The 20925-nt window shown below is 53.7% G+C and overlaps 1 protein-coding gene across 1 annotated transcript in view; it reads right to left on the bottom strand.

Annotated features, from left to right (window-relative positions):
* The window catches only part of foxo (forkhead box, sub-group O), a 30930-nt gene that overhangs the window by 137 nt on the left and 9868 nt on the right, over positions 1 to 20925 (bottom strand). Inside the window, exons 2-4 of the mRNA XM_029110865.1 lie at positions 1074 to 1535; positions 764 to 908; positions 244 to 617 (exon numbers count right to left, since the gene is read on the bottom strand). Of these exons, the coding sequence (XP_028966698.1) occupies positions 244 to 617; positions 764 to 908; positions 1074 to 1535 (981 nt within the window). The remainder of the gene's footprint in view (positions 1 to 243; positions 618 to 763; positions 909 to 1073; positions 1536 to 20925) is intronic.

A 20925-nucleotide genomic window follows, 5' to 3' on the forward strand; every position in this document is an offset into this window, starting at 1 on the left:
ATCCGATTGAGCCGGTCTCCAACTCGTCAGCATGGGGCAGGCTCCTATTCTCTTTGCCACGTTTCGAAAATCTTTCGAGTAGCCATAAATCGAAACGAGGGGAATTGATGATAAAATGCTCATAGTCAGGAAATGAACTGGCGTCGATGTTCTCCCTTTGATGCTTCGCCAGAGCGGTACGCGGAGGAACCCGACGTGGGATCTCAAGAAGGACAGGGTCTACATGCATAATTCGCTGCTTACCTGGTCTACGTCACATTCGAGTCCACCATGCAGCGTGTCCAGGCCATCAATGTTCAAGTCGGCGCAGTCAGAAGCCAAAATATGGCTTCGAAGTTGAGATGCTGTGCAGCCCAACGAAGCGGAAACTGAAGGTTCTTGTTTCATTGGAAGACTCATGGGTACTACTGCGGGAATCAATGGAAGCAGTCCCCTCGGAGAACAAGGCATGGCCAACTCTTGACTCTCCGGGATTGTTGGCGGAGGTTTCACTCCTGAAGACAGTCCGCCATTACAGTAAACATCGCGGGCCTCCAACTTCACGCGGCCAAGACTGGGCACTACATCGATGCTCATCGAGCGATGAGATTGATGATCTTGATAGAGAGGGGGCGACACTGGAAATCAGAAAAATACACGATCACATCACTGAGAACCACGGTATGTGGCAACCATCATCGGCTCGGGATCCTGCCGACCAGCAGCTGAATATTCGGGATGTGATCCGAGGTGATATCGAAACGGATAGGGGGGAATAACGTACCATTGAAGTAAGAGCCGTAAGTGGTGTTCTGCTTCAGAGGCAACGTATCGTTGAGGTTCATCGCCTCGGTGATCGAGTCGCACAACTTCATGCTGTCGACGTCCGAGGGGTAAGCAGGAGGAGGCTGCTGAGCATATATGCTGACCTGCAACACGAGGCGATGTTCGAATATACGAGGTAATCTCAGAATATCATTGAAGGTCTCGAACTTTCGGGAGACAGAGTTCTGCGGGAGGCGCTCGAGCGCCCGCGATTGAAATTAGAGGATCAGATTCCAGACAATAGCATCGTGCTATCGACTCGAACTTACCATGTCACTGTTCCAAGACACGGGTGACAGCGGGGGAACCTGGTTATCTTGCTCAATCGCTGTGATTGGGGATAATCGAGAGCAAGACGAAGCGTTCGACGAAGCTCTCGGTCGGAAGTCAGGGCTGAGTTGGAAGGTAATCGGGTTCCCATTGCTGGCGCCGCCCGCGGAGTTCAGAACCGGAGAGTCTGGGAACATGTCGAGACCCTCGCTGACAGATGAGCTGGGCGATGGGGTTATGTCGGGGGGCGGGACGCCATTCCTCATGGCTTCCAGCTTCTTCTTCACTCGACCGCGTTTCTTCTCGAGTTTCATGCTGGTTTCCATCGAAGCCGCCCGACGGCGGGCTGCTTTTCCCGCAGGAGCATCCTGATTGATCATCCACCAGGAACTTTTCCCAGCTCCCTCGTTCTGGACTCGCATGAAACGGTTGTGCAACGACAAATTGTGTCGGATCGAGTTCTGCGGAGGGGAATGAAGAAATTAGGCTATTTTTCCCAATTCTGGCTGAGCTCGATTCAAATTCACTAATACTCCCGCAGTCGCCGGATCCGTAAACAAGAAATGATTCAATTTCAGCCAGGTCAGTCAGATCCGGTCGCCTTTGCCAGCTCGCAATCTTGGGTTTCGCTCGTTGCAAAACAGACGACTCTCGAATCAGACGAACCGGATCTTTCGAAATACAAAGCTACGCTTCCGAAATAAACGGTCTAGCCGAACGACGGCGAGCACTCCGACCGGAACCGCCGGCCGGAGAGCGCTCCCGGCTTTTGGATACCTATATGCAGCGTGTTTTCGTCCCTGAATACGATATTATATTTCGTGCCGGCAACGGTAGACTGTCGGCTCGTCGATCGGTCGGACGAACGAGTGAGTGAGCCAGCCAGCCAGCGGGTATTGCAAGGATGCCGTCAATGTTCCTTTTTGGGTAAGCTCAGAGCTTCCGGAAGGTAGCCCTTCCCTGCACGCGCAGGATGATGAGGGAAGCATTCGGGACCCGTAGCACCCGAACAGGGTCTGGGCAGGCGAATTAGCATTGTTATGTCGCAGAATAATGCTCCTACATGATATCGGAGGCTGCAGGCTATTTTGCCAATCTCGCGGACTGTCTCTTACACTCGTCCGTCGACAAGTTGATCCAATAGCCGGCTTAGAGCTCAGCCGTCCTGCCAACGGCTTAACGCAATTCGCTTAGGCTTTCGTATTAGGACGAGGAGTTGTTGGATCTGGCCGTCCTTCTTGAGGGAGAGAGGAGGAGGACAAAGCTCTCTCGCAGCTCGATATGCCGTTTTTCCTCCCATGAAAATTATCCAACGGCAAAAAGCCGAGTTCAGCGACGGTCGGCTGAAACCTTGCAATACATATATCACCGGAGGTTCGGAGCCCGAGGAGGCTTCGATGTCCGACTAGCGGTTCCATCACATGGATGAAGAAAAGCCGCCAGGGGTCCGGCGTGATTCTCCAGGGCCCTGGCGGCCTGACTCGAGGGTCAAGGGTGACAGCTCGGGGTTTTCAGAAGGAAACTCGAAGACTCGAGCTCGACGGTAGCGGAGTCGGATCGGAATTTCGCAATGCGATCGGCCTGACGTCTCTACGCCAGAGACAAAGCCGAGACATCGGGGAGACGAACGACATCGCATGGGATTTACCCCGTCTCTCCTGCCTGAAACTCTGACCACGGTCGAGTCAGAGCTCCATTTTCCCCCATGCCCCGCTGGTAGTTCAGAATTCGACGGAAGCCCGACCACTTCTTACTGCGGAGAAGTTGAGAATTGCGATAGGCCTTCCGCCTCCTCGAAGCGAAGGATAAAAGACCGATCTAAAGCATTCCTCGCGAGTGAGAAGACTATTCCGAAGGGGAACTCATTAGAGCTTTCCAAACTAATTCAATCGCTCATACTCGCCAATCTATCTAGATAGCGAGCGGAGCAGGAATGGTGAACTATGTCCGAAAATCATCTAGCGACCCGATGATTGACTCAAGCAGGAAAAAATTGATCGCTGGTGATAATGACACTGCATCTCTTGCTGGATAGCCATTGACCTCGTTCCAAGCGCCATGGAAAGTTCCGCTCCGAGCCTCAAGTACACGTAACCTGTTCCATGCTATCACGCAACGATTCATCTGCGCCAAACACAATTCCAGAGACAGCATCGCGTTTTGCGGAAGAATTTTCCGTGGCGAGAAAATTTACACACGATTCTCAACAGAGGGATCTCTGCCAATTTCTCTTCCGGGAAACTCATTCGTGAAGCCTCTTAATTCGAATCGGGCTCCTTGAATGAAATTCCCGGGAGATTGAAACACGCTCCCGAGCGGACGCGAAGATTTTCCGAACGGTCGGTTAGTCTCCGAGGCATTACGAAAGTCTCCAGTCGAGCGGGTGCGGGAGCGTACTCCGCTCCCCCTTCGAATCGGGAGAGTTTTTCCTCGAAGAGCATAAGGGATTCATCCAAAAAACATGAATGAGGATTCGGCATCGATGACGTCACTCCGGCGAAGCCAGCCAATCGCTACTGACCGATACGGTCAGTCGGAGACCGAAATTCCCGAGCCATTTGCATGGGAGCAACTTGCCAAGGCCGAATCCCCCTCAATATCCGGAGACCAGAAGCAATAGAGGCCATGAGCGATCTAAATTTAGCAACTTATCAAATTCCCTCGCAGCATCCCTAGTGGCCTACGGTCCACATTCTCGGCCTCCGCTGGCCTTGTTCTCCCGTTGAGAGACGACGGAGACGGCGACGACGGGGGCGACCACTGATGACGCGTCCTAGTCGCTGTTTAGCGACACGAGATCCATCTGGGACTCCGGATTCGGATGGAGAACTTAAACATTAATCACGATTCGTCGCTCTCCCGCCGTTCTTAACGATGCGATGCGAACGAGAAACGACGGTGAGTACGGAGCCCCACGGCCTCGACGACAAACGAGGCGATCCAAGTCTCGAAGCACTTTCGCTGGAGTGCGAAGTCAACGCGAGATTTGCGAGACGCTTTGACGGAGACGGTGTCGCCGTCGATATTGAAGTTTCGCCACGGAGCCAATACCTTCCTGCCCGATCAATGCAAATACTCCACGTTTTTTCCCTCGACTCAATGAAGGCCGAAGGACATCATCGCCCCGGGCTCCTGAGACCTGGATGTCGCCTGGTTGGCTCGCTCTTTCACTCGCCCGGCCAACAGCTAGCTGGCCGGGCGCCCACCCGCTCGTCTGCCCGGGCGCCCACCCGCTCGTCTGCCCGCCTGCCCGACGGGCTTTGAGGCCAAGGACGGCCATGCGCAAACACTCGACAAACATCCATCAAACTCCTCTCGAAAAACGCGTCGTTCGCCCCTTCTCCTCGACCCGCGGAACACCTGCCACCTGCCTCGGACTTCAAGAGTCCCCTCAATCGAGTTCTCCATCTTTTACGAAAACCTGGAATCGTCGGAACGCCGCCTCTTCCTCTCGTATTCATTCTGCGACGGGGGGAGAGGGGGGCGGAGGGGCTGGAGGAGCGGGACTTGCGAACGAGGACCAGGGAGGGGGCAGCGACCAGATCGGTCGAGATATCGAGTGCCTGAGTAGGAGTGACTTGGCTGGATGTTTGTCCGTTTCCCTGCGGTTGACACGCGCGGCTCAACGAGGTGGTGCGAGTTCTCAATGGATTTTCCTCTAAGAGAGAGGGATATATCCTCTTCTGATGAAAGGAGGCTGGACGCGAAATACAGGAGACGCAATAGCAGTTTCTATGGAAACGAAAAACCTCCTTGACGTCATGAGAACTTGAAAGGAGTTGAGGGTCGTCCGTTGAGAGCGAAAGGTCTGCTCCCGCGCACACTTCGGCAGCCAAGCGAACGGCCTTCACGCACGGCGGCGTGGACGAGGAGAAGTCAGGCGGGAGGGACCTTTCGGAAACCTTTTTTCCTCTCTCTCATTCGACATTGTCGATGCAGCGGCAGCGGCCGCTGCCTTCGCCCCTTTCACTGGAGCGCCTATCCCTGCGAGGAGGATCGCCGCTATTCTCTCGAAAACTTGTCAAGTCGAGGATCTTTTTTCAAACGAATGATGCCCACGATCTTCAGGAACCATTCGAGAATCAGCAATGATCGCGCGAGTCTGGTCGGGTCTGGCGCCGATTCGGTGAACCGAGCCATCAGTCAATCGAGCAAGCGCTTCAATCGATCAAAACATTCGCGAGTAGATTCTGTCAATCACTTTATGGCATCAGACAGATCCCCAACGGAAGCGTCCGAGACGCTGCCCTTCATCGAATGCAGGCCCGGCGCTGGATAGACGCCATGGCAATTGTGCGTCGAGGCTGTTGAGCTGTCGAGGTGTTGGCCTACTCATATTTCAAGGATTGGGACCTCGCGACGACGACGAATTGTCGGGGATTTTTCACGCAGAGCGTGGAGCTAGTCCTTAAAATGGGTCATTCCCTAATCCGCGGGATCTAGAACGAGACGGCGCGGCGCGGATGACGCCGACGAGTAATGGACCCGTTACGATCTTATCCTGAGTTTCGCTTCGGTCCCCCCTCACCCGACCCGCTGAATCTCTCATCGCTCTCGTCTGTTGGAACTCCGAATGCCGAAACCCATTCCTTCCATCGATTGGTGACAGACGTCTCGTCCGATTCATATGCGGCTCATCGATTCTCCATTCAGCCGACTTCCATCGGGAACCTTCCCGTAGGGGACGGAATATTCCTGGACTCCATGACTGCATGGCGTCACGACATCCACAACGAGAGTGGATTTCTTCCTCGCTTGAAGTTTTGAGTTCGAGTGCCGCATCGAAGGCTAGAGAGCACTGAGTGCTCCGAGGGCTTGTCCGGCATCTAGTGAACGAAAAAGGATCCGGGCGCACAAGCGTCGGACCAAGAGGGATGAGAGGTGAGGCTTCTCCCCGTTCACGATCGAATCCGAGGCGGACTATGCGACTGTCGTGGCGTCGGAACCCTTGACGTCGCACAGTTCTGACGTATCATCACGTGTCCGCGCGCCCTCTCTCACCCATTCGATCCATTCCTCTTGCTCATTCCCCCTCCCATCTCCCGCCGTTCATTCCGCTCTCGTCTATTTCGCAATGATAGGAATATGGAGTATGTTTTCTGAATGGAGTCCCATGGGACATAGTCCAGAATTACTTCAGCCCGTAAGTCAGAAGAGGATCCTCATCGGAGAGACAATGGAACCAGATTTCGAAATCGTTCCTGGACGAGTTTCCCGAGACGAGGTTCCTTTCCCACGGGAAGAGCCTTTCATCGATTAGAACGCAGCCGCAAGCTCGAGCTCCATTAGCGGATTAGAGAGAGATGGGACGACAGCGGGGAAGTCGAGACTGACGCCAAAATATCACATAAGTCTGGGACAAGATTCCATCTCGGGTTCCGCCGCGGGCAACTCAAAAGAGAGTGTCGCAATATCCGTGCATCGAAACGCAGTAGACTCTGATCGGAGCCGAGTGAATCGATCACGATTATTGAGCCAGTCCGGCCAGCGTTCCAGCGAGGTTGAGCTCGCGTGGACGGTCGATGGGGTCCGGAACCCGGTGAGCGCGGAATGGAGTCAACGATTCATCTCTGGAAAAACGGAATATCGATGGCGATGCTTGCGCCCAGATAATTCACCGCGGGACGGACGGCGGGTCCTGTCTCGATGAAACTCGTTTCTTCGCGGATATTTCTGGAGTTAGCCCGATTCAGAATTCTATCTGGAGGAAAAGACCTTTGGCAGGGGCAACGCGCCGGGGCTGAGGAGTCCTGTTCGGTTCAGCGGTTAAAATGCCGGAGGAACTGCGGCGAATCCGGCTCGTCCTTGGCCTTGGACATTGACCCGACAACCGTCAGCCGAGCGAACGAGAGAGGGACGCTGAACGTCGCTTTGAATCCGACTCGTCGTCTGCACCACACTAGCACCGCCGTCATCGTCATCATCAGTAGCAGCAGCAGCAGCAGCAGCATGCTATTCGATCGTCGCTGCCGTCGTCCGAGGAGAATCGTCGGAGTCGCAGACGGATGGAAACCGCCTCGAACGCTGTGCAAGCATCGAGTTCATTGAGTCGTTTCATTTTGGATCCGCTGGCTAAGGCTCTGTTGAGTCGCAGATCCACCCGGTCGGCTTGCCGACTCGCCTAACTCCCTCCCTCCCTTCCTCCGTGACATACTTTCGAATAGTTCAACTTGAAGTATCGGTCCGATGTGAGGTTTCTTTAAATGCGCCGGATTCCATCCGAATGACTCCGCACCCTGCGATTGATGCGTAGATACGGAAGGCGCTCGACGTTCTGATGCTTTGAATAACAGGTCGGGCCCGAGCAAGGTAAGGTTGGCTTTTGCCCCGGGCATCAGAGCCAGCCGACGAAAGATTTTCTTTCGTTGTCCACTAAATCCGGAATCCGAGTAAAGCATGGATTTTTTTCCAGAAGGAGTAAGGGTAGGCTCTCGCACCGAGGTCCGAGCGTTCGGAGCTGCTCGATTCACTCTCTACTCCTCTCCGGTGAAACCTACCAATAGATCGGGTCTTCCATGACGATACCGATCATGGGCGCAATCAAAGCATAGAACAAGGAGCTGAAGGCCGTACGACGGCCGGCCAACCTCTCGGTCCACTGCCCGCCTAACTAAGCAGTCATTCGGTGAAATGGATCGCTTTCAGCTAATTCTTTCCATTGAGAGCGGAATGCAAAGTCCGGCTTGTTGCTGATATCCTCTTACATTACACTCGTCACTCGGGACCGGGTCTACCGTCAAACTCTTGTTTTCGACGAACTCACCGCTCGCCACGTGAACTCCGCAATATGGACGCCAAAGCAAACTCTTTCGTCCCGACCCAGAGAATCGTTCTGTACGTTTTCCCCGTCAAATTCGAAACTTGCAGACTCCGATTTCTCCCCGAATTGATCTGTTAGTCCAGGGAAGCCGAAGGGCTCGGTTTCAAGCGAAGAGAGAGATAGATCGTATTGCATAAGCTTCGTCTGTATCCGAGGGGGGGGACTTCCATTTCTTCCGTAGCCTGACGATCGTCAGAAATCATCCAGTCGATTCTGGGAGCGTTCGTCGAAGTCATTATCAGTTCTTCCTGCTCAGGATTTTCCGATCGAAGGACAGCTCAGTAGGACACCCGGATTTGTAGCAAGCAAGCTTCAGTTGCCGTTGTTTCGAAATTCGCGATACGAACCATCGGGAACAATGGTATCGTATGAGCAGAAATTCGGGAGGAAAAATCACGGACGTCCTCGGCGGTTATTCGACAGATGATGAGCACGACACATAGAATGTGATCCTGTTCATCTAGAGAAAGGAGGTGGAGGAGAATGAACTACCACTACCATCGAGCCAGCACAGAAGCTGGCCGGCCGATAGTCGACCGAAGTCTAGCCATGACGTCATCGTCAGCTGTATTGCGACTTACGACATCAAATAATCTCCCGAATATCCACTTGTCGACATCGTCGCCGTCGTTGCAGAAGTCGTAGATTGCAAGACGTAGTCTCCGCTCTCCCGTGGCGAATTCCTAAAGACCCTACGCAGAGACCCTACACCATTGATGTCCGAGACCCAGGCCGGCAGATCCGAATTCTACGAAACCGATAGGATCATGGGTTCCTCCTTGTCGGATGGTTGACGTGCCATGCAAAGGTACCGTATCGTGCCGGAGTGATTTGATACACGATGCGTGAGACCGCCGATCGTTACGATCATGTTGGAAACGGCGAGAATCACCTTCTCCCTTCGCGTAGCTCTCTTGCGCTCTCGTCATCAGATGCCTTCCGGCCGAGCCCAGTCTCGCCGGGCTCGAGCTAAACAAGAGAAGAATTCGCGAAACGATCTCGCCGTCGCAGATCGGAAACTACGCGCCGAATCGACGTCGTCAGCGGCAGCTAACGACGACAGCTAGGGTGAGATAGCAACGGCTTCTTAATTGCAGTTTGCGAATATGCCTCGCTGTAACTGTTGCTACTGATGCAGCGAGCTCTGAACCGCCGCTGATGAATGGAAATTGCTGCTGCCGCCCGAGGAGCGATCTCACACATAGGTAGTCTCAGTTCCGCCGTGTAGCTTATTCGTTCGCTCGCTCTCGAAGTCGGCTGCGTCTGGCCGACCAGGTGTCAGCCAGAAGAACGTGGTTCTCTAGAATTGGAATCTCTGCCGTCATCGACTTAGAACGATGACGTATGACCGGCTCCGAACGACGCCACCCGACGCACGAGAGTGAACAGATGCAGAGCCGCAGTCGTATCACCATATGACTGCATTTATAGGGAAGGATCGACTCAACCTCAAGCATCATCGTCCGAGTCGCCGGACAGTGAACGAGAGCGTGTTCACGTCTTTGCAAATCATCGAAGCATCGACTGGCCGGCGGGCAGAAGCCTCATCGCGATTATCATCACCGTCATCGCATAACGCGACTACATGGCTCTTTTTTTCGAATCGTCGTCGCCCCTACGCCCGGAACGCTCAAGTGCCGGTGTATGGATTTGCTCAGGTTTTCTTTTTCGCTCCCCGAGTAATTCGAAGCGTACTCGACCCGAGCGATTTCGCGGGATTCGACCGCGCGAGGCCGGCATAGGAAACCCGAATGCGTATTTGCTGTCGCGAGATCCTTTCCGTGGACTCCTTTTCCGAAAGTCGTCGTCCCCGCCGCTGCCGCCGCCGCAGGAAGAGGAACAGAAGAAGTTCGCTGGATATTTCATCGGACGATCGGATGATTCGCTTATTCACTCGAAGTCGCCGCCGGAGCGACCATCATTTCGGATGCTTCACGTGAACGCACCACGTGGTACGCTTCGTTGGCTCGAAATCTGGCTACTACTCCTCGGCTCGGCGCTGCGAAAGAGTCTTCGACCTTGGACTTCTGTGTGCTGGACTGCCGCGCTCTTTGGCTGCGATCTTTCCGCTGAGCTCTTTCGCTGCCGCTGCTGCGAGCGATCTTTAGCCAGCATCACGTTGAAGCGTAAAGTAGGAATGTCTTGTAACTTTTCGAGAAACCGCAAGAGCGCCTGGGTCACCGGACGGCGAGTAGAGTATCGCGTGAAACCAGAGCTGCTTCCGATCTCGGTTTCACTGAGCTCCGGCGAGAATGTCGCCGACGGGAGATACTGCGGATCGATTTCGCCGCGATCGGCGGATTACCCGATATGATATGTAAAAAAATCTTCGGCAAGGACACGTTATCGAACGGAATTGGATCCTTACATACGTAGAGGGCAAAAAACAGCGATGACCGAAGAGACCGCTCGAATAGAATATCTGCATCGCTGATACGGCTTATATATCGTAGAGCGAATTCGCCCGGTGGGGGTTGGCCTCAATCCGGAGGACGAGATGTTTCGTAATGGTACTTCGAGAGAGTTTTCGAATCTTTCGAACCGCCCGCTGCCTTAGCGATCCGACGCGACGAACTCAGCCGTCGAAGCTTCTGGATCGATCCTCGAACAACTCGTTGAAGTCCCGAAGCGAGCACTCGAAGCCTAAAATCTCTCAAATTGAACTCTAGATCACTCTCGGAGATGTTCTATTTGAACTCCGATGCGGGTGATGCGGATCCAAGAGTTTGTGGAAGAATTGTCCGCGGTCCGTCTGATTCTCGAGGGCCGTCTGTATCATTCCACGCCGCCCCGAGCCTGAAGTTCGGATCGAATCGCGAGCGATACCTCTCTTTCGAGCGAATTCATTTTTCGGATGAATTGCCTGCGATGGGCAGTGAGTCAGACTCGCGAGATTCTACGCGTACGGAGCCGTCGTCGACTGAATTTCAAGCGAGCGGACGGATTGAGATAGGATTTTTTTTCTGGTCGCCTCCAACTCTCTGGAAACGATAAGATCCCAAGCAAATCTTTCCACTCGAGCTTCGGAAGTCAAAAGTCATCCGCTCGTTGCGCCATAGGTGAGCGGCGCTGCCGGCGTCAGTACGCGCGTTTCATCTTGCAGGAAGCCCTCTCTGATCGATTCGTGTATCTCGTTCTCAAAGAGTCTGCAATATTTGCTGGAATGCAAAAATAGCTTACGATCGAGATGCCGCGAGATTTCCTCCGCAGCGAGGTGACGGTCTCGTGCGTTTCCATGAAAGTCCAAATCGGCCGTTTCGTCGTTGTCCATCGCGGTTCCGCCGTTGCGGTGTGTCCGAAATGCAGATAACATACGCACGAAAATGTGCCGCTGGTCAAAGACGCTCACATAACGCCAGGTATCCCATGCTCAGCGTATTTCAGCCATCGTAGCTCGAATCGGCACTCAATGGAGATTCTGTCGCCATGGGATACGGAGCGCATGGGACGTGCAGTCGTAACGACGTAATTCCTCGCGGGTCACCGCTGCGACCGGAACCACCAAAGCAGGAATCGTTCCAGCGAGCCCATTATGGGTCTCCCGCTCCCGACATACGTAGAGCGCACCGCGGTTGAATGAATTCTTTGAGGAACATTCTCCAGTCCGCTCTCGATCGACTCCTCTACGGTAGTTCTGTCACTCTGCCTACTCCGCCGTCTCTGTGTTATTGTGTGGTGAGCCGCCCTTGACGTTGCATAAGTCACTGTTTACAAACACGCTGCCAAACACGTGGTGCGCTAGGCTGGCCAGCCGGCCCGATCGGGGCTCTTTACTCTCTCGCATGGGTTTTTGTCCCGAAACGATGTCAACGCCAGAATGAGCATCTACCTCTTCCACTGACCTTTGTGCAGCGACATATCCGTTATCAGCACGAAGCAGGAAGACACACCAGCGAAGCTTGGCTCTTGACACCGAGAGAGCTTTCGAGTTTCAACGAGTGCGCGCTCATATTCGCTATTGCTGCCGAGCGCTTTTCTTTAGCTACCGCCGCCAAGGGAATCTCCGAGATGGTCGGGGATGCTCGCAGTGCGACGCAATAGCTAAGCGACTGCTCCGCCTTTCACTCGGTGGGTGGCTTGCGTGCTCTTTAGCAGGCCCGCGCGTAGAGTGAGTGACTCAGGCAGACTCGAGTCTACGGCCTTCGCTGTCATTCACAAGACCGCGACCGTGGAAATCAGCCGCGCGGTCCTCCTCTCTGAGGTGCGCAACAAGCGACAAAGTCTATGACGGCTATACTAGGGACGATACAACTGTTCTCCCGAGGAGACCGCGACGAAGCGGAGCCGGAAAATAATTATCGACACCTTTGTCCAAAGGGGAATCCGGATTCAGAATTCGGACGGGTGGGCGGACTCCGGCGCGTCTACTTTCGCTCTCCGTCTCCGAGAAATCGGAGTGTGCGATATCTCCGCTTCGGCAGGGTGGGACTGCGACTCCCGGAGCTGGAACTCATATCTTCGTATGCTGCGCTCATTCCCTTTCAGCTTCCGGCGGAATTCGCCGACCGATCCCAATTCGCGCGAAACTAGCGGACTTCTAGCTCGCACCGCCCGAAGCGGATAGGAAGGCCGCTGAGCCGCGACGCCGGTCGTCCTTGGCCCCGATCTACCGCAGAAACCGGTGTGTGCGCCGATCTGCTCACAGAAACCGAAGAGACGATGGTCTTCTCTACTTTGTATCGCAGAGCGAATCCCATCGTCTGGGCTCGTGTCCGACCGACGACGAGACGAATCGACGGTGGGGCAAACGAGCAACGTCATCCGCCGTCGCGCGAAGTCCCTGTCACCAGGAGTCTACTGAGAACCAGTTCCGTCCGACGCTCCACATATGAATGACCGGTAATTATCCGAAAGGCTCCGAAAAAAAAGAAATGACCGGACCAGATCGACTCCCTGAAGTCGAGGAACGCTTCGTGGTCTAGCTAATTTGAGCAAACGCCCCGTCATTGCCGCTCGGAAGCCGACCGATGCCTAAGAACAAGAGAGAGGAGGCGTTCAAGCCATCGGTCTACCTGGAAAACGCCTAGGGCCCAAAAAGGCGACGACGGTCGACTTACGCGACGTCGTGCCGATGATTTGGGAAGGATGCCGAGAAAAAGTCGATGCCCTAGACACGGGGATCGGACCTGCCGAAGCGGGGCAATACTAGACGGCGAGGAGAACCATCGATATCGCGAATGCGCGGCGGCAGAGGCAGCAGCATTCGTCGTCTGGACTGGACGGTCAAGTGGAGGAAGTGATTTTCTTTTAAATACGACGATAGCTCTATTACACGAGGGGCTTCATCGCCGATACGGAATTTTCCGTCCGATGCGAGCCTTGCTGTCCCGCACCTATCGAAACTTTTCTGCTCGAATCCGCCTTCAGGGTTTTCGGCTTCAGAGAAGTCCCCGGTGAACGAAAACTGTTCGCTTACCACGATACGGAGCTCCCTCGGAGATTCCTTTCTAGTAGAATATCATTGCCGCGGAACTTCCTCGGAGTCGTCTTGGCTCACCAGGAAGCGACAATCATAGATTGCTCTTTTCGGCTTCATAAGTCATAAAATTAGGCCATACGCTCGTAACGATGTGTGAAGGCTGTTCATGGAGTTACCGCGGCTCATAGTCGACCTGGAATCAAGGCCGAGCGGCTACCTGTTGATCGGACAGACAATCAGCGATGGAGCTTCGCGCGAGGATGAGTGCCAGCGTTGATCGAGTGTCTGGCGTATTGAAACCTCATGAAGTTGACAATCTATACCGACATGCTTCCATTAGCATCAATGCCCGCGCTGATATCACCGTGATGATAATGATGATGATGATTAACACTCGCATCAATCCGTCTCGTTTTTCGAGTCGGTCCAGAGGAGTGAGCTTTCACCGGCCTGATGAGGTCTTTATGCGATCGCGCATCATACAGTGTTCACGATCACTGGTTTCCTTATTAAGCCGACTCACCGGTATAGGAGTCGTCTCGAGAGAGAAAAACGATGATTCAGTACCGTGAACCATCGCTCTCCACCGTCAGCTTGGCCTCTGGGGTTGATTCTCCTCAAGGCTAAACCTCCGTGGTGGAGTATGTAGCAATACGTTCAGCCGGTCTGCGGGGCTCGGATCGCTCACGATGAGACATGGTGCGCTCAGGGGAACGTCGACGAAGCAGGAGAAAGCGTCTTTTGCTACGGATTCGCGGCATCTGATTCCTCCTACGCCGATTCCTACTACCCGAAGCCGACAGGATCCGCTAGCCCGGGCTTGCATAAGCGTCCACCGACCGAACGAATTCGGAGGACAAGATCTTTGAGCTAATCCTTGCAAACGAATCCTCTCCATAAGCGATAATTGCGGATCATTAGCGAAATCTCTCAGTACTCAATGACCAGCCGATCGGACTCCGTGTCGGGGAGTAGGATCGGTCATCGAGACACGGCATTGGCATCAATGAGATGCCGTTTTTCCTCACGATTGCGCAGTCATCGCGCGATATCCCCCTCCTGAATTGTACACCGAACGACTAGACTAGAGTACCGGATCGGGCAAGCCGAATCACCAGATCGTCGCCGATCCTTGGGCTCACGGTACCATACCGGGAAGAAACTGCGCCGGTCATAGGGCTCCGCCGGATCGGGAATCGACCGCCGGATCGGGAATCGACCGCCGACCGGAGAATCGCGGATTTCTGTGGGCTATTTCCGACAGACGTCCGACTTTCGCATCATTTTAACTTCTGAGGAACAACTGTGCGCAGTTGGTAGTAGGTACTCGTATGGTAGAAAGCATCGCTCTAGTACAGCTCCCCAAGCACATCGGCGACCGCATGGGCCGAAAAACGATATCTCAGTCGGAGAAATTATCAGCCTGGAACGTCGAAAGTCCAAAGCTCAGAACTGAACGAAGTGAGAGTGAGCAGAGCGGTATGAAATCACAAGTACCGAATGATTGAGAAGGAGAAGTTGGACTTCGTCGGCATCGCCCAAGGGAGCGTCATTATCGGATGCTGAATATGTTTCCTGGACAAGACCGTCGTCCTTGATAATTACTTGCTCCAGAAGCTTTTTCGACTCTTCACTGTATCTGGAAGCCGGGCATGATAGAAAACTAAGCGAGTCCGGCCACACGGAGCAACTACCTCAGCTGCGGACGTCAAACTCGCTCGCGCTTGACGACCGAACAGAGACTTCGCCGTGCTGGCCATAGTCATTATCGGAAGAGAATTTCATCAAACGCAACGCTTAGCCGACTCAGACAGTCTGCTCGGTAGCCTGTTCGCTAGCCACTGTCTTCCGGCGCGGCGTCGTTTCAGCCCTGACGTCTGTGATCTTATTCCGTTGCACTACCGAAGCAACGTCGGTCGTCGCCGGCGGCGGCGCGGCGGTCCCGCTGACGGAGGCATCAGCTTGCCCTTGAAAACTACTTTTCTCACTGACTGAGGTGGCTGTGGAATTTTGGCGCCATTTTCAGATTCACAGCCAGTAGCGGTGCGCTGAAGCGTCCGACTGCGGTGTCGAACTCTACGAGGAGATTTCGGATAAACATCCAGTGGGTAGATGCATGGTGGTTCGGAATGGGACGCTTATCCGTCCGCCGTAGCGCTCCTTCACCAATCGCCGCGCCGTCGGAAACAGACCCACGATGGAAGCGGAAACGTAATATTCATTGAACAAGCTCCAAACAGGTCTAACCGGAGAGATGATCGCCGCGGCGGCGGCGATGGATCGTCGCCTCCATCGGGCGGTCGAGTTGCCAAGAGCGATCTTTCCTGTCTCAAGGTAAGCCGACACGCAAATTTTCCCATGTAAGTGTAAAGTGAAGTGCTGTCACGCAAGCGAGACTTCATTCTGACGGAGGAGGAGGTCTGCCGAGATACGGGAGAGAAAAGATTCTTCTTTCGCTCTTATCTCGGGCCAATAGCGATCCCAAACGACTGATTGATTGACCGACCGACCGACAGACTGACTGAGTGAACGAATGAGTGTAATACAGTAGTGAGCCTTGGGCTGCATCTCGCTCAACGTATGTATACCCGTACCGTTCCTGCCCATCAGACCGCGATACGAGGCTCGATAGGAACGCTATGCGCGGAGTTGTGCGTCCATTCAGAAAAAAACGAGAAGAGCTTCCACGCTTTCCGGCCTCAAGAGGAAAGTCCAGCAGACGTCTCCTCGTCTTTGTCGATCTTGAGTGGCCAGCGAGGCAGATGCGGCCTTTTCAATTCAGATCCAGAAACTGGAGAACTCGACTCGAGCAGTGAAAAGTCGGCATGATGAGAGCGAAGCTTCGGTCTGCTGCTTGCACGGCGTCCGGCCTGCCGTCCGAAGATCGACGTCAGCTGAGAACTTCCGCGAGGGATGAAAAACTCGACGTTGTTGAATGTTCAGTCGACGACGGACAGGCTGCTTGGTAACATGGCCGGAGTTCTGCGATGACGACGACGACGCCGACAACGACGGAAACGGCGGTGAATCCAGAAAATCTGTCCGTCCGACGACGACCAATCGAGTACGAGCAAGTACCTATCTCACCTCTCCGATTACCGACGCCGACGATGGCGGTAGGAGGAGGGGAAAAGTGAGCGGGCCATCGATTCTATTCCAGCTAAGCCCGACAGAGAACATCAACACGTTATGCTCGTCCATCATCGGGGGAGAGATCCAGACAGCTCATTCCCACTTTCTGTTATTATCTTTTCCAACCGTTTGGCTGGAAGATTTCCCCGCTCTTCTTCCGGACCTCCGTCACTGGCTACCTCTGTTCGTACATCAACGTCCGCCGGCGAAATGATAATTCTCATAACATGCTGATAATGGCGCTGCTCTAGCCTAGCAGACTGCCCATCCGTCCATGTTCTCCGTGCTGCTCGCGTTACTACCGCATTAAGTCGGAACCGGTCGACGATAGGGAGAAGTTCAGTTTTAATCTATTCGGCTCAAACATTCGCCGGAACGTTAGGTCATCCACCCGTTTAAAATGTTCGTTCCGTCATGGAATACTCCGGTGCATATGATATTTGATAATCCGATGAATTTTAGAGCAACTCCCCGGAACCCCGAGGCCATGCAGATGATTCTGGCGATGAAACTTCCGCTCCTGAACCCACTATTCGAGCCCGAACACCTGACCGAGTGGTCTCGTCAGAATCGTTTCCTCCTCGGAGTCCTTAAAGATCTTGACTTTTCGCGGAATCGCATGAAATCCACAGATGAACGATATACCCTTCGGATGACTTCGCGACCCTCCTCCTGCCTGCCGAATGACCTCAAACCGTGTCGAAAATGTCCGATACTGATGTGATCAAGGCTGTTATAATTTAATTTATTTCGAAGGTGACACGATTCTCTGGGCTCACGGCCGGAGGATATTGTCCTGCACCGCCCTGTCTAAGGTCCGCCCCGGGCGAGCTAGCTCTTCGATATGAGAGATCGGTTTTGGGATTGCCGAGTGGGATAATATTGGGGATGTTCGAGTCCGCGTCCGTTCCCCGGCGAGGGAGGCGTCGAAAGCTGGATTTTGACGAATAAACAGCTGGGGGATCGTTCCTCGATTCTCCCGCTAGTTATTCTGTCGCTCATCCGGCCTGAATTGACAACAGAACCGCCATCAGAACAAGGTAAGCTCGGAACTCGTCGAACGCATGGTTCTATTCGGAAAGAGATAGCCAGCCAGAGCCTACGCCATGTTGCGGGTCGGACAAATGGCGTAGCCAGCCGGCCAGCCAGCCGGCCAGCCCTAGATAGTGGTGGCCATCCCAGAGCGATTGGCGACGCTCACAATAATCAGCACATCTATAGGAGCGGCGGCGACCTGCTTGCAACGCATTTCGGCCGCTCTCAGGTAGTCGGCGCGGAGGACCATCGATTGGGCGTTAGTGTGGAATCAAAAGATCAAAGACACTGCTGGATTCACACAGCCATCGGACAGAGAACGCTCGCGGAAAACCGTACTCAATTCCCTTGAACTGTTCCCCGAGATCACCCGTATCGCTGTTTCCGCGTCCTTCTAAGGAAGTCATTTGAGGAAGGAATCGTGGGCAGGACTGTCTATCGTTCGAAAGCAAGGATACCGTCTGCAACGAACAACGACACAGCAGCAAAGGCTCGGTCACTACAAGGAAGCTCCGAAACGACCTAGCCGCTGCCGTCGCTGAAATCGCTGCCGACAAAACTACTATCTCGACGATGTTCACAAGAATTCGCGGTAAACTCATAAAAAAGTGCAACAGAATATTTCCACTCGACTAGAGATCGCACCACGGACTCGGGCCATTGTCCCAGCCGGCGGACGCATGGGTCCTCTGTCGAGAACCGATAATTCAATTAAAAGGCTTGATCCTCTCTGAGATTCTCTCCCTTGTTTGTCCGAACATCCAAAGAGTAAGCGCGACTCGCGCGACGAACTCGCGACGGAATTCCCTAGAAATTCCTCGGAATATCCGGTTGGGACGATCCGCTCCGTCGCTCAACGCAACGTCGAAGCTTTCTCCTCTACCGTCGGAATCATTCCGCAGTTTCAACTCGTGTCGGCCCTCTCGGACTGCCTTCGATGCTCAAACTCCGGAGCGAGCCCTCACTTTGGCGCGAGCGGTAATGAGCACTCGGTAGAATATTTTCGAAAGCTACCTATCTGCTGTGACTAAGTTAGCTGTTAGCTCTGAAATATTTTCCAACTATTGCTGAAGGAGGCCTCGTATCACTGCTGCGTCAACACCGCACGCAGTTGGCGGTGCTAACAGCTTGGCTACCTGATTGGTTTAGGCTAGTTGACGACCATTCGATTAAACGACCACTGGATAAAACGCTCCGGTCTAGACAGATGAGCTTTCACTACTCCAAGGCCTCTGGATGGATCGCTCCGGTTGTCATTGCGCTCTACCCGGCGAACCCAGTCGTAGAGCTAAATATAAATCCGTCGGCCGCCGGGCAGAGCTCAAGTTACTTGGCCCCGCTCTCGGGAAACGTCTTCAAGCTAGCTTAGGCGGTAGTAAGAATGTAGAATGTCGTCGTTCGAGTAGCGATTTTTTTTCTCATTCGAGACCTAATGAGTCGTGATTTGCCCGATGCTTTGACAATTTTAAGCTTTCGACAACACTGGACGTCCTCGGGTAGGGATCGGTCGGCCTTCTCGATGTAATGTATGTTTCCCGGCTCGTCGAGTGGTTCGCCAGGATGGATGAGACGGACGGGACGGAAATCAGGTCCAGAGCCGCGTCTTCTTCCAGCTTAGGCTTAACAATCCAATACCAGCTGGGAGGAGCAATCCGATCGCCGGCGCCGCTGTCATAACGTGCCTGATCCGAATCCGACGGGCATAACAGTCGGACGCGAATCCGTTCGACCGTCTCGTTCCGGCGCCAACACGGAATACCGAGTCCTTCGACAAATTCAGGAAATGGAGTTCCAATGGCAGGGACACACGAGAAGGAGATTCCTTCGCGGCGGAGCGGTTCGTTCCCGGGGTAAAAACTGGGAATCCCTCGAAAGGGAAAGTCTCCGCAAAAGCTGCTAAAGGTTAGGCACTAGGCTTCGGCGGTTATCCGAGATGGTGACTTTTAGAAGGCGGATGTCTTACGTGAGACGATGCTCGCCGAGCGACGCTGAGGTCAGCTCAGCATGAGAGGAATCGCTGAGGAAAACACTGTTCGCCACAAATAGATATAAGTCAGTACGCTAGCACGGAGGGCGACCCGACCCTCGATTGACGAAGTTACTCCGGTGTATATGAGTAGCGGGCTCATATTAGATGGGGACCGGTATGTACGGAACTTCAGTCTCCTAGCGGGAAACCTGACCCGTTCCAAAGTTTGAAGCGAGCGACCCGCGAGTCACCGAGTTCGGTAGTGAGGAACAAAAATTACTCGAAAGATACCCGGTCGTATAGGTCGTATTCCGCGATCTTGATCTCCTCCGAGAGAACGGTAGACTCACCTGGAATATCGAATTGATGATTTGAGATCGAGTCGCTGTTTTGTCTTTTAGGATGCAATATCCTTCTGTGCCTCATGCGATTCCCCGGAAATTCCGCCCTGGCCTGACGGGAACTATGTTCGTCATTGTCTTTATGATTAATCCGATGACCCAGACGTTCGGGTAGTCGTATGGAGTCGTCTCCTGTGCGTCGGGTGTCGGTGAGACATGAGAAGCTTCCGGAGCAAATCTCATCATAAGTCTGATTTATATTATAATTACCCGAGGGAGATGCTGTCTCGCGAATAGTAAGCCAATAAGCAAGTCATACGGATGAATCCCGTCCCTTGTGTTCTTGTCCTGTTCCGTATTATTCAGCTGGTAGATTGTACGAGCGTCTAGCTTGTTACTTAAATTCCTCTTTTGTAGTTCTCGCCGACGCCAATGAATTCAACTCCCCTCCCGGATTCATACGCGAGCATCCTTGTACAAAATGAGCGATTCGCGAGAACCCAGCCGTGTTGGGCGCTCTTATCGCGATTGGACTCGTCGACCTCTCTATTGAGACCCTCGTCTAGGTTGAGGCTAAAGCAGAACAAGCATGGCAGCTAGCAAGCACGAAAATACTTGGAATGTTTGCCGATCTATCTCGCATTGCATCGGTCGGTCATCCACCGTGCCCTAATGCATCGCTCTATCCTCTCGTGTACGACACGCTGCGACCCCTACAATGTTGAGCGGAGACGGATATCCTACGCAGACTCCCTCTACGCTCACTCCGAGGTCTTTCGTCGCCCCCTCAGAGTATCGCCGAGGCTCACACCTCACGACTATTCCTCTTTTAGAGCCCATCCTGCCGGTCCCTGAGACGTCGGTTGGCCGAAGCGCTGAACCAATATTTTGCAACGCAATGTCGCGACGGGTTTTTCTTTCAGAATCCCGGGTAATCTTCCTCTTTCGTCCAGAGTTGATGGATAAAAGCGCTGCGATGAGAACGCTTCGATACAAGCGGTTCCGGCGCGGCGCATGCCGCATTTCTTTCCTCCCGGGGAAGGGTGGCTGAGAGCTCTCATTCCGACCCTTTGTCCAATCGACTCCCGAATTACCCTTGTTTCTCTTGCGAGGGAAACCTACAATGCGTAGGAGC

Source organism: Galendromus occidentalis, unplaced genomic scaffold (assembly GCF_000255335.2).
Source record: "Galendromus occidentalis unplaced genomic scaffold, Mocc_1.1 scf7180000077128, whole genome shotgun sequence".
NCBI classification, from domain to species: Eukaryota; Metazoa; Arthropoda; class Arachnida; order Mesostigmata; family Phytoseiidae; genus Galendromus; species Galendromus occidentalis.